Below are 23,291 nucleotides of genomic sequence, written 5' to 3' on the forward strand. Positions count from 1 at the left end.
AAAGGTTGAATGGGGAAGAAAGGGAAAAGGAGGATTAGGGTAAAAGCAAGGATGTGCACAGTTCATATGCCACGAAATGAGAGAAACAAGGGGAGGTTCTGAATTGTCAGTGCAAAAGAGTGAATGAAAACGTTGCGTTGTGCCCATGATTGTTACACAGCTGGAATGAAAGAAAACGAATGAGCATGAATGTGCTAAAGGCAACAGCATCGAGAATGGACTTCTTTTTTGAGAGCAAAGGATTAGCTGAGATCCCAAAGGACAGATGGTGTTGGATGAAATAATCACCTTGGTCTCGAGGGAGCGAGCGATGCCCATGGGTTGGCCACACGACGAGGGAGAATTACTGTGTAACCCAATGGAGAGAACACTAATTGAGAGCAGGTCCCAGGGAAACATCCGACCTCCCTCCCAATTTCTGACCCTTAAAAGGAAAAGAGAAAAGGGGGGAACAAAAAAACAACAAAAAGAAGAAAAGAACAGTCTCAGATACGCAGCTGAAGCTGCATCCGAGTTTGAGATCACTGAACAGATTGCACAGATTCAAGCTCTTAGTAAGAGCCACAGTTTTGGGCCAGGCGTTCAGATCTCATCTGTCAATGTTGATGTTTTCCTTCTCTTTATGCAAGTGCTGTGCGCTGAGGATTTAATCAGGACTATCAGACGAGGTGGGTTTTCAGCACAAAGGCAAAACTGGATTTAGGAACAGAATTGCTGAGAACATGCATGAATATTTGGGTCTGGGAGCTGTGTGTGGAAGTCACAACTGTCTAAAACAATTTCTGCCCACAAGTGGTGTCATTTCCCTTCTCATCCCTACAGTTCTGGGTACCCTCAATAACACCCTGTGTTGCTTTCCTAGAGCTGCAGCCCTGGAATTACCATGATGTTGGTTTGGAGAGCTGCAGGATGGGATGAAGGTGGGCTCTGTGCGGTTACAGCCGCGTTGTCCCAAGGTCTGAGCTGAGGCTTTGCCCTCAGGGTGGGGAGGCTCTGCCTGCAGCACAGCTCACAGAACATCCTCCATTAAGCCACGCTCTGTGTTCAAAGCCCTCTGCATGTTGTGTCTGTGGCTGCTCAAACTGAGCTCCCGTTTGAGCCCGTTTTGAGCATATCAAGGCTGTCTGTTTTTAATTTAACCTTTCCTTTTTGAGTGGATTTGTCTTGAAAGGCATGAAAAGGCCAGGCTCCCAAGCTGCGCTGCCTCTTCAAGAGCATCAGGAAGGTAAGTGTGTGTATTTTTAAGCTGCACCAAATTTATCCCTAATGCAACCTACCAAAATAAAGCTAACGTCGGTGCTGCTACACCAACCTTCCAAATGACCCCATAGGCCAAATAAACGTGTGTTTCCTATGCAAAATTTTCCCCACGGCACCTTCAAATGATCTTAAGAGCTCAAATAATGGCAACTGCCATTTGTGCAGGCACAGCCCTTGAGTACAACGTATTGAATCACATCTGTTTGTATACATATACTGCGGGGTGTGTGTGTGTGGTGGGGGGAGTATGTGTATGTCACTATTAGAAAGGCGTGAATCTGGCATAGAAAGACACAGAAGAATTAATGTGAAGATCCTGGATGGTGGGGAATGCAGTGCAGAGAGGTTCCCTTCTCTGGGGGAGCTTTCCCACAGACAGAGCGTTGCTGCCTCTGCTTTTGGTTTTGGAGTTAGCCCTATAGAGAGGCTAAATCTGAGACCAAATCTGGCCCAAGTACTACACCTTTAATCCCCAGCCATTGCAGATAAGCAATCCCAGCTGATGAAATGGGCAGGCAAGCAGCTTACCCACCCCTGGCTATCCTCCCTGCACCAACAACTTGGCCATGTGGCCCTTTCCTTCCTGTTAATAATTTGTTTCTTTACTCATTTGCTCCTTGGAGAAAGTTGTCAGCCGGTTCTATTTTCAACTCTCCAGCTGAAAGCCGGGCCTGATGTGGGGATGGGCAATGGAAGGGATGCTGCAACACAGTTTTGGTTTTATTTTTCCCCCTGGCAGCTCTGTGGTGGGAGGAGCGCAGCCTCCAGCTCAGCCCCCTCCCGGCACTGCTGCAGGTTCCTATATATACGTGTATGTAACTACATGATCCTTGAGGTCCCTTCCAACCCGGGTCATTCTGTGATTCTGTGTGATGTATATGCATATAAACGTGCACAGATAGCTCACAAATGTGTGATGAGAGCACTGTGCCTTCCCGTGCACTGGCAGTGCCCACATAGCACAATGTGTGTGAGATTGGTGCATGCATTACCTGCCTGCACAGACAGAAAAGCAGCTATAGGATACACCTATATAGTGTATAGTATATAGTTATAGGATACACCTATAGGTGTAACAGGCAGCACACAGACCCTCTGGCAGCCCCAACCGATGCTGCGTCCATATAGAATCACAGAATGCCTTGGGTTGGAAGGGACCTTTAAGATCACCGAGATCCATCCCTATTTTAACTGTTTCCACGGCACTCTAAGCGCTGTTTCCATAAGGAAAGAAGCGGGTCGGGGCCGGGGGCTGCCCGCACCCCCGCAGTGCCGTCCTTGCTCACAGCTCCGCACCCGCTCACTTCCACCCTGCGGCCGCAGAGAGAAGTCGGGCGCTCCGCTTTGCAGCCTCTTTGACACCCGAGCATCGCCTTTTCTATTCTTTTAAAGGCTTTTTTATTTTTTTTTTATCCCTTTCCCTCATCTATTTACCATTTACCAGCTCATCCATATGGAAGACGTGGCTTACACTTCCTGGAGAACTGTACTTTTAGGACTAATTGATTCTGGTAATTAATTTGTTCTACCTGCTGGATCAGATGGAAACGCTGTCCGTGTGCCCAAGGATTAGCACTTGCCTTTCTAACATCTTTCTTAATTATCTAATAGCATGGGTTGCGCGAATTCTGGCTCTATTAGAACACTTTTACTATTAACGGTAGTGATTGGAATTGTGATGACAACTCGATTTCAACAAATTAGAGCTTAAAATCAGGAGATGAAGGAGAAGTGCCTTCTTTTAATTTCCCCGAGTTTAACATCAATAATTAGAGCAATTTTCTGAGATGCGAAGCGAAATTATCTCGGCTATGATGTGGTGTATCACCCTCATTTTAGCAAATTGACTCCGGGGAAATGAATGTTACAGATTAGGGGGGGGGGGAAAAAAACACAGAGGAAAGACCGGAGGGGGAGGAGAGGGGGGTTATGTTGGCAGAACACGGAGTGGGGAATGGATGGGAACAAAACCCGCTGGGGTAAGAAGTAGAACAGCAGTGGGGACCGGTTAGGAGCGGAGAAGGGCACGGGTCGGGAAAGCGCAACTCGTTTTTTCTTTCCCCCCCCACCCCCAAGTTTTGGCGTTTAAAGACAAACTGAGAACAAAACCAAAACCTTTCGGAAGCGGCTCCCGGCCCCGAGCTGGGGAAGGGGCTGAGGGTGGGGGAAGCTGCGCGGAAGCGGAGCGGCTCCGCGTCCCCTCCCTCCCGTTCGCCATTGGCTCTCGGAGCGCTCCTCAAAGCCGCGCATCGCCCCGCGCATCCCGCAGCTTCGCGTCCCCCGGCTCTCCCCGTTATCCCTTGTGCCTGGGGGAATCGTTTTTTATGTCCCTTCTTACTGTTCATATTGCTTTATTATTATTATTTATCATCACTCTTGTTTATCGTTCCTCTTATTTCCCTTTCCATCTCCTCGCTCGGGACGCTCAGCCGGCCGCACTTTCTCCTCCAGCCCCCATCCCCGTTCTCTCCGTTCCCCTCAATCCGAAGCGGGGACCTCCGAGATGAACCTCAACTTCACCTCTCCGGTTCACCCTGTCCCCGCTCCCCGACCCACCTCCTTCTTCATCGAGGACATCCTGCTGCACAAGCCCAAGCCCCTGCGGGAGATGCCCCCCGAGCACTTCGCCGGCTCCTTGGCCTCCCGTGTCCCTCTCTTGGACTATGGGTACCCCCTGATGCCCGCCCCGACGCTGCTGGCTCCACACCCGCACCCGGCCCTGCACAAACCGGAGCACCACCATCACCACCCCTATTTCCTCACCACCTCGGGTAAGTGCGGGGCTCTGCGGGGAGCGGGTTTGTGCTTTGGGGCTGCATTCCCTGCCTTGCCGAGCCCTCGGCTTCTTCATCAGCGGGGATCTTGAGCCCAGAGACCCCACGGTTTCCCTCTCCCCCTCTGCCCGTTTATTTCGTTTTGAACTGGTTTTTATATTTGAACCGAGAACATTATGGTTCTGGAATGGGACCGAGCTTCGCTTTTCCACTTCGACCAGCAGTGCCGGGGCCGTGCCGGATCCTTTCGGGACGGGGGAAGACTCTCCGCTCCCGTCCGTCCCCCCGAACCCTTCCCAGGGCCGCTTCCTCCAAAGTTTCTCTTCTGAATGCCGAAGTTTCTGCCCTTGTGGCCGCTCTCCCCTTCCCTCACCCCCGTCATCTTTTCTCCCGTCTCCCCCGTTTTTCCTAGGTGCAATTCGTTGGATTTTTATTGCTCGGAGGTTGATCGCTCCCTTTCCATCCGATGGGACGGGCTGAGATGGGAGGCTTTCAGAGAGGAAAAAATAATAGGAGAGAATAAAACAGAAACAAAGCAAAATAAAAACGAAGCGAAAAGGAATTTTTAAAAAAATTAAAATAATGGATAATAATAAAAACAAATGAAACGGCTTCGAAAACGAAATAAACGAGAAAATAAAGAACACCCCAAACCAACCCATATATATCCAGGGGGGGGTTAAAGGCATGGGGAAAGGCCACTCAATGCCCGGGTCCCCGCCGTGTGTCCCCGCAGGAGTGCCGGTACCGGCGCTGTTCCCGCATCACGCTCACGCCGAGCTGCCCGGGAAGCATTGCCGCCGCCGCAAAGCCCGCACCGTCTTCTCCGACTCTCAGCTCTCCGGTTTGGAGAAGCGTTTCGAGATCCAGCGTTATCTCTCTACGCCAGAGCGGGTTGAGTTGGCCACGGCGCTCAGCCTCTCCGAGACGCAGGTACGGGGCCGTAGGGCTCCGTGCAGCCTCCCTTCTCTTTGCTATATATTTTTCTTTCTTTCTTTTTACATGATTATTATTATTATTATTTTCTCCTCGTGTTCTCCCCCAGGTGAAAACCTGGTTTCAGAACCGGCGGATGAAGCACAAAAAACAGCTGAGGAAAAGCCAGGACGATCCTAAACACGAGGAGAACCGCGAGCAAAGCTCCCCCGAGCCTGAGCTCCCCGAGCCGGCCTCAACCGAGCCCCGAAAAGGCCCCCCCGGCCCCTTCCTGCTGCAGGACCCCGAGGACGAGGTGGACATCCTGGAGGAGGGGGATATCCTGGCCGCCCCACATCGCCTTTAGGAGCCCTGCCCCAGCCCCGTGTGCTGCCGGGGTGCCGAGGTTTGGGGTCGGTACGGAGGGGAATAAAACCTCCAGGATCTTATCGCCCCTTTGGCTTCATCCCGGCGTCACCCCAAGCCTGAACTTTGCTTGGAAATCCAGCGGGGGAAGAGCCAAAAAATAAAAGCGAACCAACCGACGAGCAGTTTGCTGTAAGTTCCCCCCTTTCCCTTTGAAACATCGGACTTTTCTCCGTTCCCCAAAGTCCCCTCGGTTTTAAATAAAGGTGTTCCGTGGCTGCGTGGTGTGGTTACTGAGCTGCCAGGGATAAGGCTGTACTGAGAGCGGCCGATGGGGGTAGGGGGTGTATCGTTCAGCTGATTCCCATCTGGGGAAGGGGAGCTGCTGGAATAACCCCATCCCGCAGGGCTGCCCGGAGCGAACCGCTCCGACTGTTTGCAGCTGCGATTCCTCCTCAGCTCCAGGTTTGACACCTGAGGGTTTTTTCCTTGCAAAAAACCCACTCGCAGCTTCGCTCCCGTTTCCTCTCTTCCTGCAACAGCCTCTGAGCTCCTCGTTGCAGCCGCCATCAGCGCCTACTTCGCCTTCCCCAGGAAACGGGTTTAATTCCCAGGTAACCAAAGATTTATTCTTTAATATTCCCTAGGATGAGCTGCACCGGGGCACAGTGAGGGCTACTCGTGTGTCGGGCAGGGCTGGGGCTGCCCCGGGGCGGAGATTCTCTCTTTACTTCTTAGTTTCTAATCTTTTATATCTTAACGAGAAGTAGATGCGGTTTTCTAGTGTATTTTGGATCAGAGGACGTGCGGGTCCTCTGATTAATCCATGGAATATAGACGGCTGGCACCTGCGTGCCTCCTTCCTTACCGTGGATTTCCCTGGGTGTTTTTTACGTGTAAAATAATAAAGGAGGGGGGAAAATACAACACTCAGCCATCGGTACGCAAAACAGCTCGGTGTCTTTTGCCTCGGATTTAGATATAATTCAGGATGGCCGTTTTCATTCCTATTTACACCGCGGTGCCGCTCATCTCCGTCACGCTTAGAACGATGCAGGAGCTCCACCCGAGGGGGGGAATAAAAGGAATCATTTACCAAATCGCATCTGAACGCAAAAAGAGAGAGGAAAAAAATCACTTTCTGTACATTTGTGAGCGGTTCCTGGTGCAAAGAACCGTTTGTTCGTCTCTAATGGAGACGCTGGTGGCCATGAGAAAGGCGTATAAAAATACTCGGATGGGGCAAGAACGCAAAGCAAAAAGGCAGAGGGAATTTCGGGGTGTGCGCACGCAAAGGCAGCTTTGTCCTTTGGGTGCTCACACCGCCCTGTTGTAAGTCGAGCAGTGGGTGCTGGGTGAGCTGCTGTCAGACCCAGCACGGCCCGGGTGTGTTGTTGGACACCGGGCAGTTCTGTGTGTCCCGCTGCACCCAGAGCCCTAAAGTTGGTGCTTATCTCCTTGGTAGGGTCGGGGCGACGCTGATTTAGGCTGATCAAAGGGATAAAATCCTAATCTCAAACCCTCCTCTGTCTTCCCCGCTCTTGACTAACTTTATAATCACGCTTTGAAATCAAATCACGTTTAAAACCAAAGCCGCTACTTGCTAATAACCTCAGCGATAAATCCATGCAAAACACGAACCGTCCGACCCTGGGGAAGTCGCGGTCCCGGCCGGGTTGTTACACGGGGTGTTTGGGTACCAACACGGGCTGAGATTGAGGCAGAGGATGGAAAGGGTCAGAGAGAAGCAGCTCCTTGCAGGCTGACTGCAGCACTGCGGGTGAGAGTTTGGGAAGAGGTTACGATGTGTTCGGAGAGGGGATACGGTCCTGGGAAGGAAGCAGAGCTGCGGAGCCGCCGGCTGTTCTTGTTGCTGAGGTTTGCTCCTAGGATCAATGAAACGAGATTGGACTCCTGGTCCTGCTCTATTCAGTGAGAGCTGCGGGTTTTTCCCTGCCCTGCCTTTGTGCCCCCCCGAGGGTGGCAGGGAGGCTGTTTGGAGCTGGCTTTCTTTCTTTCTTTCTTTCTTTCTTTTACATATTACATTGGGAAATGACGGCTGGAAATGCTTGTAGGAAATAATGGATCTTGGTGGATCTCCCGTATTTCAATATATCCACTGCAAAATCTTGACTTTCTTGTGTGTGTTTGTTTATTAAATGGAATTGTTTCCTGTTAATCTAATTTACACCTAAGTGCTTAATGCTTGTGGCTGTTTTCATTAAATACAATGTAGACTGATCTATATAATCTTCCCATTAATGTCAGTTTTATGTTGAGCATTCCCCCCTCTGCTGCTTGTAACTTCTAAGGGACAGGGAAGCTTTCCCAACCCTGTATTTTTCATCCCATGGTCACAGCGATGCAATGCTCTGATCACACATAATCAGCCATGTGGGCTTGGATGGAGAATTATTTGCCAGATCTTGCTATGAAGCACAGCTGGTATTAGCCCTGAAATTACCACAAACCCTCACTCAGCATAAAAAAAAGCCTGTGATCCTGGCACAGTGTGAATTTCTTTTTACAACTTCCATTCCTTCCTTCTCTCTGCTGGGTAATGGACAGAGTGATTTCTTTCCATTGGCAACCTGAAGTTTCTGCAGGTGGTCCAGAGGAGGGCTGGGAGAGGTGAGCAGGATGATGACCACAGCACTGCAAGCACAAAGCATTGCAGCCCCTTGAACTGATGAACAAAGTGAGTTTGTTCTTCCTCTCTAGTAACAAACTCTTCTCTCTAGTTGCTCTAACAAACAGCATCACTTTATTAACTGCAGACTCCTGTTGAGATGGTCTTGCTCAACTTAAAGGTGGCTTAGTTCTATCTTGGATTTGTCTTGTTTCTATGCCATAATAAACTTAGATGAAACACCTGTAGCTCCATTGCTGGAACTGCTATGGGATGACTGCAGCTGCTGATGTGGTCTGTGCTGCTGCAGCAATAGGAATGTGTTGCACCTGGTGGTAAAGGCAGGTGGATATAGAGAGTATGATTAAGAGAAGGGTGATCTCAGCAAGAACTGCTGTGCCCTATTAGCCTGCGTGGGCTTTCAAGGCAGAAGTTGGTTTGAATTCTACACTTTCCCAATCTAAAACATTAAGGAATGGTGGCAAGTAGAAGACACCTGAAAAGTAAATGCTGAGGATTTCCATTGTATGGTGAACACAAGCACATTTCTGCCCCTGTAAAGGCAGCCTGTGCTTATGGTGAATAACACCAGGCTTTGCAAATAGCTGGGCTGCAGCCATGGGACCACAGCAGACAGGTTCTACTCCAACTAAATCTCTCTCTGAATACTTAATGCAAAATTCAAAGCCTATTTCTTATTTAAATTCCTCGCCTTCCTAATTTGAAAGACATTAAGTTTTGGCCTTTGCTTTTAAGCAGATGGATGCTCATCATTTACTTGTATGGTCCCTTTTTGTGCCACCATATCTGTTAGGTGCAGGAAGAATTTGCATTAGTATTGAGGTAGATCAAAAGATTTTTCTTTGCACATATGCTGCAAATAATGTCTTTTCCTGGGGGAAAAAAAAATACTGTGCTTTCCAAATGCTTTGTGAGATGATCACGATCAGACTTAAATATATATATTTATATGTGTGTATCTATCTATATATTTATGTATTTAAATATGTATATATGCCCCCCCTAAAAGCAGCATCATATAAATATGCACACGTTCAGTAGTTAAATATTTTTTTCAAAGTTTATTGTTTTATTGAAGAAAACAAAACCAAAAGCCTCACACCACCTACCCACAAAGGTCATCCTAATTTATGGGAGCTCCACAAGGTAGTGAGATGGCAGATAGGGAGGAAGGTGATCAATTAAGACATTAAGCATTTTGCACCACATGGACGCATCTGCATGTCAGCCAAATAATAAGGCCATCAGCTCATTTTCAGGGAGCTGTTGCCTACTTCAACTCAATCCTCAGATCAAAGAGAAAATGTCTGCTTGCATTTTCTAATCAGAAAAGAGATGCTAATTTAGGTTCCTTAATGTGTGGTGGTAAGAGACTTCTTCAATTAACTGAATTCTATAGCTCAGAAAATAAAAAAAAAGGGGGATACAAAGGGAGTCAGGCTGGAAAGGCAGAAGTTCTCATTAAACCAAAGGTCCAATATTCATTACCTTCAGCATCTGGGGCTAAACACTAAACATGGAGATCATCAAAGGGAGTTTAATGGGTTAAATTGAGAATATAATCTAATTAAAATATTAGATACGAGTAAATAGCTCTTTGATATTCATCTGAAGGTTTCATTAAAATAGGTACTTGAGGTTTGTATTAAGGGGGGATTATCACTTTTAAGCAGAAACAACAGATTGATGTTCTCTAACCAGAAATGCTTCAAAGTGTTACTATTTAGTTAAAAAAATGAAAGTAGGAAAGTAGCAACTGGCACTGCATGGAAACAACCAGCCTGGCTGGGTGGATTGTACTGCAGCATGCAGGTTCTACCAAGAGGGGCCAAGTGCTGAAGATCCCATAGGGGAGAAGAAAGTAGACTGGGGTAGAGGACAGTCCTGTCCCACAAACTGCAAGGCACATGTCCATGGCTGTACTTTGATATGCAGAATATTCTCCCTTCAACCTGACCTACATTTCCCCCTTTCAAGATGCTTCTTTCTCTAAACTTCCCCCAAAGATGATGTATGACACAAACTTCTGCCTGCAAAATTGAGTCATAAAATTGCTCGGGTTGGAGGAGATCTTCAACTCCAACCAAGAAAAAACTAGAAAACAGGTGAGCACATTTAAAATGCTACCTATGTTACTATTTTACCTCATCAATATTTAGTGGAGCTCATTCTAAAACTTAAAACTTAGAGGAATTAATATTTGAATGGAATGGCAAATCAATATGTGAATGTTATAGCTCCTAATCAAACAGTTCTGATATGTTTTGCCTTGAAGATATCCCTATCATTCCTAGACATTTATAAGATACGAAGGTTTTTGAATGCAGCTATAACTTGCTTCTCCTTCTCGTGTCTGCTTTGTAAACTCTCCAAGGGTGTAATTGGAGGTAGACGAACTCTTTCCTCTTTCATCCTTCCATCTGGTTGCCTTGCTGTGAAAGTCTTTGGTTTAGGAATCATCTTTGCATATTCCAGTGCCTAAAACCACAAAGATTAGGGAAAGTGTGATTAAGAGAAAACCTGTCCAATACTTCAAGATAATGTGGTTGTTTCTTTGTTGAGTCAAATTAGAAGCTCTTCTAGTTCCTGATCTTTTATTTCTGATGGTGTTCTGCATTAGATACCTCAGTAGTAACTGCAAGAAGCAGAATTCAAATGATAGTAAAATGAAGAACTTCTTTCTATGTGACAGTTCTCATTCATCACCTCAGAAATATCTGGTGTGTTTTCAGCATCAAACTGTTGAGCTGCAGCAGAACTGATCTGATATAATACACACTACTTTCAGAGCTTAATTACAGAGGGAAAAGGGGATCCAATCTTAAAAGAGATCTCCTTTGTTTGTATATGTAGCTATGCAACTGAAGTACAAAGAGTTGTGATTGAGACTGACAGGCAGGTGGATAACAGACTAACAAGTGGTCCATCAGAAGATTGCACTCTGCAGTAGCACGGCCTCTACCACTGAGTGTGCTGCACTGGATAGAGTTCCTGTAGGGGTCCTGCTCTTCATTTTTCATTCCTGCCTTTTTCTATGTGTAAAGTCCAGAATCATTCCCTGCAAACATTTGACAAGAACTCCGTCCTTATCTGTCCTTACCTTCTGTCTTGCAGATGTGACCTGGGGTTTTGTCGGTAATGTCTGAACCGAAGAAAGGTTTTTCATGTTTTGCTCCTTAATTCGCTGTGCATATTCCCTTTGTTGCTTTAACTTCTCCTTCTGACAAAAGAAACAACGTGTATGACTAAACATGGAGCCATCAATGAAATACCTTTTTGCTCTGGAGTCTTCCATTTGTAACCCTGTTGCTATTTAGGTTGGCTAAGGTATTGATCGTTCCTCAGCAGAACACAACAGCAAACCCTGACGAGTGGTATAGTTTTTAGTCATTCTTCACATTTAAGAGCTTTTTTTTGGACCATATTGAGGATAGAGCTCAACTGAAATGCAACGTGTCTTTAGTCTGAATGTTTCAATGCATCAATTCTGTTCTAGAATGGCTGTGTGAATATCTGTCAGCTTTTGCAGTGACTTTTAAAACTTCTATGTTGGCTTTTGAGGCTCTGAATGACGTGCTTTGTTTACTTAACTGATACTCTGTCTCTTTATGTTTCCAGCAATTTATTATGCTCAAATTCAGCAGCATCCTCTACCTTGCTCCAGTCATCAGCCAATGTCAATGATTTCCTTTCAGTGCAATAATACCACATAGCATGCCAGGCTCCACAGGTGTTACGGAGCTTTTAAAGACACACTGTGTCCCAGGCTCAGTCCATTCCAATCTGAGATCTCTAATCTCTCTCATTTATGGGATGGCTGAGGAAATCATAGGAAATGACCCCAAAACGATGATCGTTTTATCATACTTGCTATCCACTGCCCTACAAACTTTCTCTAGAGAATGTCAAATAAAGCAACTGTTATCAGATTAATAGCCTCAAAGCATGGAGGGCAGAGCTTGCAGCACTTCAGATATATAGCTGCTACCAGAGGAAAACAGATCAAATGATACCAACTGATACTTGCACCAAACCCTGTTTCCATTTCAACAGGGTAATAATACCTGGCACTAGCTTAACAGTAAGTAAAGTTCACCCTAATGTCTTCTTCTCATGTTTACACTACTTATATCTTCTTCTACTTCCACCCTCAAGGTTAGGAAACACCATTTTCTACACTGGGAAAATGCAACTCAGCTGTGTGAGTATATGATGTCCAGCTACTCCCACTGAACGAATGCCTGTTTCAGAGGGCTGAAATGACTTATGTTACACTTGTCTTCCCTTCTATTTGAAGTCTCTCCTTATGATCATAAGCTAGACCTAGAGTCAAGCACACAAAATACAAGACAAACACAAACCGCTTCTCAGCTATAACTTCTCTGCCATTCTCCCCTGCCCAAATTCACTTTGCACAACTGAAAAGCAGAGTGTTAAGATGGGACCACTTACTTTTTCCTTGATGGCTTCATAGTCAGGTCCAAGGCCTCCAAGATTCAAATCAAGAGTGATATAGGTTTTTGAGATTTGTGGCTGAAAAACACACCTCAATGATAGATTTTCCTTTATATACATATATATATATATATATATACTATTTCATTGATATAAAGCATAATTAAAACCAGTCTTGTAGAGGACACCAAACTCAAGAGCAGGATTCAGCTTGCAGTCTCAGTGTTACCTCTGCCATGTCTCATTTCAAGAATTCTAAGTGACCAAAAAAGACTGAAGTAATTGTGGAAATCCAATTATTCTGCAGTTCCTTTGAATCTAGATGGGTAATTACTAATCATCCAAATTACAAGGCAACACTTTGCACATGTTCAGATTCAACTGCTAAGAAACTAAACCTAAGCACTTAAACTTCTATTTGATGTGATGATCAGCTATCCCTACTCTTCTGTGATACACCCAACCTTTCAGTTGAGCTACTGAAAATACAGGACAATAATAATGTTTTGAACTCAGGGGAACAGAAAGAGAAATCTTCCCTTCAGTTCTGATTGTAGTCCAACTAATTCTTCTTAGAGGCATTCAAGCAGCAATACACAAACTGCCTCCTAGATGAAGCACGTGAGTAATTACTCCAGCTTAGTTTGTCTGCCCTGAAATGTGGAGCTAACTTCTTAAACATTTAATTTGTCATGGATGCCCAGGGATACCCCTATGCTGTTCCACTGCATCTGTGTAACCGGTTACAGTATGAAATCCGAACACACAGAAAAAACAAAAGGAAGCAGGTTTTAATAAGGACCACAGTGGGATTGTCAGCAGACCTGTAATAATGTTTATGTTGTTAGCCTTACAAATCCTCTAAGTTTGATCTTGTTCAGTTTGATTCCCTTGGAAACCAAGAGATTTGAGTCGGATAGCAAATGAGCATGACCAGGATAATGGTTTGTTCAGATCTGAAGCCTGGCTACCTGCTGCTTTATACAAACAGCTTTATTCTAAATCATTTTATCACTGGTTATCCGAAAGGACAAACGCTGTTCTGTGTGTTCTTAGAGAAAATCAAGTCTCAGAGTGATGGAAGGAGAAGTGGTGAACTACCTCACTCTCTAGATTAAAATGATTTGGTCAGAAAAAACACCAGTAAATGTTTTCATCTTCAGTGTCTGTTTCTACATTTGTTCCTTCATCTTTAACCCTCTAGGCAAGTTATCATGCGTTCATGTGTTTTCTCTCTGTAAGAATGAAAAAGTTCTCATTTCTCCTTCCTTTTCTTCTTTTTAGTGAAGATCTTTGGATTACCAAGATATATATATTAATCAGAGGAGAAAGCAGAAAGGTACAGCTCTCTAATCTACATCTATTTGCTTACCTTTGTGCAGACTTTACGCTGTTTCTCCTTTTCCGTTTGCAGGAGATTGTTTTCAGAGCTTCTTCGACTTATTTTCACTTGATTTCCATCACCTCTCTCTAGATGTACCTCACTTTCTATGCGGGGTACTAGAGGTGGAAGTGGGGTGAATGAGCGCAAGTCACCAGCTTCTCTCAAACAAACCATTTCTTGGTGTTGTTGCTCCACAGTTTGTGTTAGCTGGGAGACTGGACAAAGGGCTGCAGGTGAACTGTGAACAGAAGCTTGGGAAGGCCTCAAAAAAGAAAAAAAAATCTTTATTTGTATGCAGCAGATAGCACAACAAGTCATCTGTACAAAGAATGATCCTTGCTCACAGAAGCTAATGGGAACAAGAAAGTGGACATGTGGGAATCTCACAGAGACTGACTTTGCTTGCATCCAAGTTCATAGAAACTGAGAAAAAATTAGATGGGGAAATGTTCAGCCTTATGTAAATCTATCTTAAGTCAACAAAAACTGCCTTTAAAGGGCTTTGGATTATGCCTGCTGAGTATTGAAATAATTAATGCTTTCTCTATCTGAAATTCTACACAGCTGATTTTAGATTTTCATGCCCTTTACCACGTCAACACTGTCCAGTCTTTGTTTCTAGAACTTGTGCACAAAAATGATTAACTCCTACAGAATCAGCACAAAAGTGTCTGTCTATCCATGATGGCAAATAGGGACAACTTTCAAAACTAGTGTGGCAGGCCAGTATTGGTGCTAGAAGGACTCTGGATATTCACTCTACAAGGCAAGCTTTGATATAACTCTATGCAGATATCACTAGACTTAGGTTTATGCACATGACTCTTTGCCATTTGTTTTTCAAAGTTCCCCTTCTAGACTTTCTTTCAACTGTGGAAAATTCTGTGTGCAAGAGAGCACAAAGTCTAGAACTGCCCTTTTCCAAATAACACAGAGAAAGCCAATAGTTAGAATGAATGTTAAGTTAGTAGTAATCTATAGGCAGGTTTGAATCAAAGATTTTTGCCTTTTGGACCTTAAAAAAACCACATTTTCTTTATCAAAGTGTTATCAGGACACAGTTTCAGCACACATACTTACTGTAAACTACTGGTAGCATGAATGTGTCTTTTATAATCCTGATCCTTTACCATGCCTTGATAGTTAACATGGAAATCAGATGAAGTCTGCTTTTGATTTGGATGTGCTTGACCACTGGTACTGCCATCTCCTGGGAAGGATGGCACAGTGGCATGGTTGTATAAATGTTGCTTGTCACGTGGAAGTCCGTTTGGATGATTGCGCTGGCAATTCTTGTTCTTCTTGCTAGTACGCACTGGGATATTATTTAAGCAAGTATCTGAATTTGCTGCTGTATTTGTGTCAGGGCCAACAGTTGGGCATAGCCGTTTCTGCAGTGCACTGCTGCTGTCTTGTTTCGTTGCCTGCATGGGAGCAATCTGAAGTTCTGACATCTGGTGGTGCTGAGTCTTTGGTTTTGCTGGTCTCCCTGCTGGCTGATGGTTATCATTCCTTGCAAGAGCTCTCCCCTTGAGATACTGATTGGATTTTACTTTCTTTTTTTGGGACAGCTTCTTCTGCATAGCCTAAAACAAGTTTTCAAAAGTGGAGTTGATTTCAGTGGTTGCTCTTTTATGTGTTTATTATAACCAACAATATGCAAGTCTATAAGCAATCTGCCTGCTACAGTGCCCACAGTCTCAACCTGAAAGGGGTTATAGCAACGTTATGTACATCTGAATGAACACCTGGGTGAAAAGTAATGTTAAAAGTGAACTTTTAGCACAGGGTGACATGGTAAAGGGGAAACATCTGTTTCCTAAAGTCCATAATGGTAGGACAACAGTTTCACTTTATGGTATTTGTAAGGTTTTGGATTAAGGAGACGTATTCTGATTGAAGGGCCCTTAAAGAGACCTAGGTATGTGTAACCCTGACTCAGTCACTATATTTGTGGCTATAACAGGTGATGGCCTGACTAGACTTAATCCAAATCACTTCACTTGTATTTGTGAACAGCACAATAAACGTCATTCAGGTACTGAAATTTCATGAGAAGACGGCTATACACACCCTGTTAAATTGGTCCACAACAGAAACAAACCTATGCCAATGATTTAAATCACTTCTAAACCAAACACTCCTCCCTGTCCTGTGTCTTGAAAAACATTATCTAAATGGGAAGAAAAAAACTAAGAATTTAAGCACACCAGGACTACTGTATTCAGCTAAACCATCACACTCTAAAACTGGGGCTTATTCAGTGCTTTCCAATTACAGCATCCTGTGTTGCCCATTTTGAGGAAAGGCATGGCTTTCCTCCTAGGTAATACACAAATCCATTCTCAGTCCATTTAATCTTTGTCAGCACTATGATCCTCCATTCCATCCTCCTGTCTCTCTAGGGTTCTTTTGTTAGCAACACTTGCAACTACTGCATAACATATGCACTCAGAATAACTACTTAATGGTAGGTATTAAATCCACATACAGAGAAGCATGTTTTGGCAAAAGCTTTAGCGCTGGGGAATCCTGACTCCTGGTGCCAAGATGATGATTTGTTAACTCGACCTCTGCTGTAATGATTAGTGCTCTGCCATACTGTGCCAACAGTGGAAAGCATGAGCTACTGCCAAAATGAGCCCAGGCCAATATCTTCCCATTTAAATGGCATGAGGAGCCCTGAGAAATACCTCGTTCTGAAACTTCAGATTTAAAGCATATCTCTTAATACAAACAGCAGCCCAAAATCTTGTTTGCTCTTTATAAAAATTCAGCTTCTACCCTTAAGTGAACAGAGAGGAATTTGAACAGTTCGCTGAACTGCTTCAAATTTAATACGAGGGCATTTACTAGGTTTGTTAATAATAATTCCAATTAGCTTGAATTTCTGGTTCTAAAATCCTTGTTTTTCCTTTTTCCTCCAGTGATGACAACCTGGTCTCTTCATTGCTCCAAAGACAATCCTATCACATTGGCTTGAAAGGCCAGCATGAAATAGATCTACACACTTATGTGTATGCAGGAGGTTGCTGCAACTTCTTATAACACATTTCATGGCCACCCTTGATGTTTGCTGGGGGTTTATGGGACAAATAATGCAACAGCAGTTGAGTTCTAGTTCAGCATCCTCACAACTGAGGAAATACACCAATATGCAGAATTAGCTACATTCTTGTCACGATGTGCAGATTTACACCTAAGAATTTAATGTAGTTAATTGGCACTATCAAAGTAATGAGCTTACAGCTTGAAACAGTCAAACTTGCATGCTTTAACAAATACATTTCAATTACTGTGTTCTATCAAAAAGAAACCTTTGCATTCATGTTCCATTTGTCTTCAAGGGTCATTTCCATGTTTGGCAAGGCACTCTGAGCTGGTTCCTCATCAACAGTTTTAGTATCTGCAACCTAAAAAATATAGAATGTTTATGGCCATATGCTAATACATCCTAGTCAGAATAAAGGGTCTAAAAGTTGTGGAGGTAGAAATAATTTGACTCCTAGTAAAGCTCAAATGGTAAATTAGGTATTTTATAATAGATAACAAGAAGATTAAAGGCTGAAAGAACAAATGAAAAGCAAGGGGAAAAAAACCACACCATTAATAGTAGTAGGATAGTGGGGTGTATTTCTTTACTTTTAGAGAGAAGAGAGGAAAAGAAAATTGCATTTTAGGAGGTGAGAGGTCAGGAGAACTATAGAAAAGGCAGGTGGGGTCTATTGCTGAGCTTTCAGGTGAACTCACTGCCCCAAATGGTGATGTAGATTCTATGAGCTGTCTCTAGTTAAGTTAACAAACTGAAAGTTACCACGTAGGTTTCCTGAACCAGGGACAGATGCAGCTTGGCAGTCAGCAAGATGTTTTTGGTGGAACCGACTGCCTCACTGTATTGATGGTTTACTGGGCAGGTAAAGCATACTTCTACATTATCTCTTTGAAAGAGGAACAGGACACAACCTCTGCCAGCATTTTTTGTGAACTATTCTATTAATACCAATCAAATTGAGAAAATGATCAAATGAAATTGCATTTTGAGCATCATAAGCTGTGTAATGCCTATTCTGTTAAATTGAGGCCCATAATTGCTTCTCTACTGAAAAGATACAACAAAGACAGCAATCATGGCATGTCATTATCCCAGACTAGAAAACCGGCCTTTGCAGTGAGGACTTCAAAGGCTTGTGGTTCTCGAATTGCATTTGGCTGCTATTGTTGTAGCGCAGGCAATCTTGATTAGGTGTTTACACTGAGGTAAGGCGCAGTGCACAGAGAGTCTGAGTGCCTTGGTCTAGAGCCATTAAAAAATTGTACATTATGTTCCTTGCTTTGAAGTAAGGGGCTTGTAGGTAGGAAAGCAACTCATATTGAGTACAGCTGAGCTAGATTTGGCTGCTACTTCTCTCTGTCTGCCTCTCTCTCTTTCTTTCTCTCCCTCCCTGAAATTCATCATCAGGTTCTTAAAGAATCAGGCAACACTGCAAAGAACTTGATGCTTTATAAAATGCTACATCAATTAGGAAATATACAGATCAACAGACATTTATAGTATGTTTTGGTACCTGCAGCCTGCTGTCTGTATGCACAGAGGCAACATTTGTAAATCCTGCAAGAACAAGGCTGAAAATACCATGATGATGATACCATGTCAGTTGAATAAACTTGTATGCAATGTACTCATTTCAAGTGCCCCCAGCTATTTAGTTTCCTAACAGCAGTTACACCAGTAAAAAAGCTTCAAAGTCCTTCAAAGCTCAAAATAATCCAGTATAGGATAAGACTGCATTCAGAATGTGTTCCATGTTTCCAGAAGGCTGCACATGGTTTGCTGGCTTCTCTTTGCAGGGGATAAAACGACTGTTTTTGTACTTTTGATACTTTTCCAGGTGAGGTGGCTGGCCTAATTGAGAAGACTTAATTGCTGAGTTGAGAATCATGAGCCTTGAGATAAGGGGCCAGCTTTGGGTCAGCAGGATGCTCCTACCAAGCCTTCATACACTCCTCCAACAAGATGGAAGAATGGATGTCTTGATTAAGAAGAGGAAAGGTAAGTATTCCTTCCTGTGCTTATTCCCAGCATACACAAGGCTAACTGGCCAAAAATGGTGATGCTTTTGCTGCTTTGTCATGTGGTTGAGGAAAGAAAAACACCTTTCTGCACACATACAGCCTGCCTGGCTCCTGCCTGATGGCTACATCAGCAAGGTAATCTTAACATGCAGGTCTGATTTTAGCAGTATTAGGTTTGTTGTTGTTCTCTTTTCCTACTACACATCCTTCAAAAAACATCTACACCATGAAGTCCTGATCCCTAGTTCCAATACTTACATATAAATCATTTTATGAATTCCCCATATAGTAAACATAATCATATCAACGCAGCTTTAATTAGCAGCCATCTATGCTAATTATTTTTACCATCAAGTAAATTGTAACTGAAAAAAAACCCAGCAAGTGCTTTTAACAGCTCAGAGATGAGAGTCTGTCCACTGTTGCTTTCCTTGTAACACGGTCAGCAGATGCCCTCTAGTGTTGTGTCAACCACTCATTAGCCACAAAAAAACCATCACAAGTTTCTAGTTATGCAAGTGGATTATAATATGTAACTCCATGTCAGTCAAGCTGAGCAAAATCTGATGCTCCAAAGAATAAGGGACAATGTAGAACCTATGGGAAGGAAGACAGCATATCTTTTAGGAACTACTGGGAGACTGCCTCTGTGATGATGCAGACATGCTTTGCGGCCAGGAATACATGTAGTACCAATAGATGAACCAGATTCTCATGTAAAATTGCAAGTTCTACTCTAATTCAACAGCAGACTTTAGTTTATAGCAGTTAGAACTTGCCAAAGTTACCTACCTGCTCTTGAGTAACTTCTTGCTCTTTGCTGTGTAACTGAAGATAGGATTTGTTCTTGTCTGTACGTAATCCTAAAGTCTGCTTGTTTTTTTCCACAAAGTCTTTTTTTGCTTGTTGGGGTTGATTTTTTGGAATCTGAAGAGATAAAGCACTGCTGTATGTAGTAGGACAATCTTTGCGATAACAGCCATCAGAAGGTTCATTCCCTCTGCTATGTAACCTAAGAGGTTGACTTTCAATTGGCTCACGAAAGCTTAGTAATTCTGGACCAGACTCAGAGAATGACTCCTGAAACTTTGCATCCTGTTGATTCTTTTCTCCTGAGGAGCTCCTGGGATGGAGGTAAAATGAATCTTGGCAAAGGTCCATGCTGCCTCCTTTAGCAGCACAGCGTGTTTTTAATGCTTTAAGAATTTTCTCTCCTTCTTTTGTGTTCCTCCAGTTAGGATCATACCTCAGGTTGGCATATTTGTCTACAGGCTGCTGTTTCCTATTTAAAACAGAAATGTAAAATGATTCATGTATGAATTGCACACATTCTGCGTGTCTCGGTGTACGATTTGAGTCTGCAAGTGTTCTACAAACATAACCAGCCACACCAGTTCGGTGCATACAGTGAGACCATTTGTGGGACCAAGACAAGAACAAGGTAGAACAGTTTTATAAGTCTTATGTTTGAGTATAAAATTCATACATGACCACCTTTTCATATTTAATTTCCATTATTAGTGAATGATATATTGGCCTAACATTCAGACCACAGCGGCAGACAACCTTGATCCTAAATTTAGCACAGACATTATCAGCACAAGCAGAATCAGCTAATAGATAAAACAACTGTATCTTAGTGTTTCCATTCTGATGATGTCACAGTCACCTACAGAACACAGGTTGCTGTGCAAAATAGAAGTGATGGACCTGCTCACATTAATGATCACATTAACAGTTCCACAGATCATTTACTCCTTCTTTCTCCACTGGTTAAGCATATACCAATATTTCAAGACTCTCCTAAGTAATAAAATCTGTTTCTCTAGCAATGCTTCTCATTTCATGTAAGCATGATGGTATCCTGTATACTAGAGATGGTTTACACCAGCGAAAATATTATTATTTGTAGTTACTGCAGGTAAAGCAAAATAGGTGACCATATTTTGAAACGAGTATAGAAATATTTGATACAATTGTAATGATTCAAATAGCAGAGTATAATGCTAGGGAGTTCTATTGTGCTGCAATGTGTGCACAGCAGCTCAACAGGATTATACAGGCCAGGTCACCGCACGGGAATAAAATGAGTGTGAAGAGCTCCTTCATCTCTAATCATCTGCAGACAAGAAGTGCACCTTTTATTCCTCCCCCCAACTTGATATAAAGGTTAGATGGACTCTGTACTCATCAACAAAAGTGTGGTACGTAGACAACAGATGCAGCATTTCCTCTTCAAATTCCGAGGTTAGTAATGGATGTAGAGAGGGGGGTTCATATGCATATGCTGTGATATTTGCTCTGGTTAATGGACTGTATTTGAGTACTTACTAGGCTAAGTTCAAACAAAATAAAATCAAATTTCCATTTAATGAAGAGCCCCACATTCAGCACAGTATTCAGTCAAAAAAATTACTAAAAATTAGAGCATGTTTCTAGTACAATTAACATCATTTGCACTCACAATAAAATGTTCAATAACTGGCCATTTTGCCTGTTGAGGACGTGAATAAAAGCATGCTATTAATCATTTAGTCTTCATTTGTTTGCCACTTTATTTTAAGTAGACAATTAAATTGAAACTGCACATTATTATTACTTCAGGTTTAATTTAATCCCTTTAAACTTGAGAATTACTCCCAATTTATAGTGTTAAACCTTTCACGCACAAGACAGCAAATTTGATTTTATTTATGTAGCAAGTTAACGCTTTCCTAAAGAATGTTTAATGATGGTAACAATTTTAGATTGATGCAGTTTTAAGAACAAAACTGCCTTTTTTCAACCTATCAGCATTTGCCTTTATGTTTTCTTACAGACAGTGACTTAGTTTGTTCAGTGTGGATCTTCTTGCAGGAAATGAAAGGAGGATTTCTTTTCTCTGTGTTTTCTTTCTCCTTGATCCCAGCCCCAGAAATCCTCTCATCCATGCTCTCAAAAATGCCACACAAACTATTTGCCACTTCCTACCTTCCTGCTTGCCTGTTTTAGATGGGAATGAAAGGGCTTGTAGCATGAGCATCTGTATGCAGAGCCTATAAGGGATGTTTTCTCTCCATCTTAACCTCCTGCACTGGTGTTTTAGCCAATGTGATAAATGGGTACAATAATTATGAATGTGGATACGATGCAACAGTAGTTCTGCACATAACTTGGACCTTGGGTGCTCTTAATAGCACTTCAGTGATCTAAGTTGGTTTTGAAGAGGTAATGTGCATCCTGGGGCTTTAAAGGGTTAGAACAACCATGCTTATCTACTGAAAGCCTATGCCTTACCTTCCATTGCTCTCTTTCTTTGGTATTTTGACTATATAATACATCAAGTAATCGTCAGTTTCTTGCTCCTCTGAAATCATCTCATCCGAGCTATCTTCCTCTAAGCTGTCCTTCTCCATCTCATCAGCACTCAGTCCTACCAGCTCATCATTAGCCTGAATCAGCTGCTGGAGCTCTAACTGATACTGTCTTTCCTGAACAAGGCTTTTATAATCAGAGTCCTGACAGCCACGCAGCTCGGAGCCAATGCTCCCTTCTTTTGCAGGTGGCTTTTTGCAACTCACAGGACGAGAGCGTGGCTGTTTGTCCTCACTCCGAGGTAAGGATTCCTTACTCCCATGGACGGTATTTGGAGAAGAAACTGGAACGTTTTCGGTATCTGACGCGTTCATGCTGTGCTGGGCACTCATGGTTTGCACCAACCCTGCGTCTGGAAAACAGGAAAGTGAACCAAAGAGGACATACAGTGAGTGAAGGTGTTTGTGTTAGTTAGGAGTTGTGGCAGTGATCTATAGTTAAAATGTTTATCCTCACCTACAGCACAGGTATTCCTTTATAAAGTTAATATCACGGAATGCACTAATTTGCCTTAAGGGGATGTCTTACTGGTAAAGAAGCTCCTCACGCACAAAACAGCTTATGGAAATGAAAACAAAGCTAAAACAAAGCAAAAAGAGCCGTCTGCCAACTGCAGGGAGGTAGAAGAAGCGATGTGTGCTCCCTTTACCCAACTCCTGAGGCTCGGCTGTCAGACGCAGCGTAAAAGCACACGAATGCTTCTGATTAGTCTCTTTCCACTACGGTCGCGTTAAATTGTTCCTAAATCATCCGCATCCCTGGACCGGACACCGGAGGAAAAGGTGGGCTCGGAACAATCTGTCTCCTCGCAACAGAACGTCGCCTGGTTGCAGTGGGCTGGGCCGTGCCGTCACCATGGTTAGGGCGGAGGACGCGGTTCGGCACCTACCAAGTGCTTGGAGTGGGGGGGGGGGGACATGAGGCCTCCACACCATGGTTCCCTGTGGTGAAATAAAATCACTTAAAAAGCCGGTTGTGGTCATTTCAGGCTTGGTTTATTAGAATTATGGCTGCTGCCTGATGAGGACAAACGGTACCGTGGGCCTTGCAGACCACCAGG

General features: G+C 43.5%; 2 protein-coding genes and 1 long non-coding RNA gene across 6 annotated transcripts; 2 read left to right on the plus strand and 1 right to left on the minus strand.

Annotated features, from left to right (window-relative positions):
* The first annotated feature begins 2,132 nt into the window (after positions 1-2,132).
* BSX (brain specific homeobox) lies at positions 2,133-5,593 on the plus strand. Of its 3 annotated transcripts, none has more exons than XM_032449061.1 (4): positions 2,133-2,771; positions 3,690-4,031; positions 4,771-4,967; positions 5,080-5,593. In XM_032449061.1, exons 1-4 carry the CDS (start codon positions 2,714-2,716, stop codon positions 5,314-5,316), a joined length of 834 nt encoding a protein of 277 aa, XP_032304952.1. In that variant the 5' UTR covers positions 2,133-2,713; the 3' UTR covers positions 5,317-5,593. The 3 variants fall into 3 exon arrangements, with proteins under 3 accessions (XP_032304952.1, XP_032304953.1, XP_015739282.1); XM_032449062.1 differs by lacking the exon at positions 2,133-2,771 and adding an exon at positions 3,189-3,239; XM_015883796.2 differs by lacking the exon at positions 2,133-2,771 and adding an exon at positions 3,220-3,290.
* Positions 5,594-9,346: 3,753 nt separating this feature from the next.
* On the minus strand, positions 9,347-22,804 carry JHY (junctional cadherin complex regulator). 2 transcript variants are annotated; one of them, XM_015884242.2, is made up of 9 exons: positions 22,688-22,804; positions 22,154-22,583; positions 19,670-20,159; positions 17,122-17,217; positions 14,885-15,390; positions 13,793-14,066; positions 12,418-12,498; positions 11,066-11,185; positions 9,347-10,443 (listed from the first exon to the last, which is right to left on the minus strand). In XM_015884242.2, the coding sequence occupies exons 2-9, from the start codon at positions 22,561-22,563 to the stop codon at positions 10,264-10,266; spliced, it is 2,157 nt and encodes a 718-aa protein (XP_015739728.1). In that variant the 5' UTR covers positions 22,564-22,583; positions 22,688-22,804; the 3' UTR covers positions 9,347-10,263. The 2 variants fall into 2 exon arrangements, with proteins under 2 accessions (XP_015739728.1, XP_032304951.1); XM_032449060.1 differs by lacking the exon at positions 22,688-22,804 and having other exon boundaries at positions 22,438-22,531.
* On the plus strand, positions 18,072-23,202 carry LOC107324308. Its single transcript, XR_004309563.1, has 2 exons — positions 18,072-18,854; positions 22,419-23,202. It is a non-coding gene; the product is annotated as an uncharacterized LOC107324308 (long non-coding RNA).
* The last annotated feature ends 89 nt before the right edge of the window (positions 23,203-23,291 follow it).

The sequence above is a fragment of the Coturnix japonica genome, chromosome 24 (genome assembly GCF_001577835.2).
Source record: "Coturnix japonica isolate 7356 chromosome 24, Coturnix japonica 2.1, whole genome shotgun sequence".
Classification (NCBI taxonomy): Eukaryota; Metazoa; Chordata; class Aves; order Galliformes; family Phasianidae; genus Coturnix; species Coturnix japonica.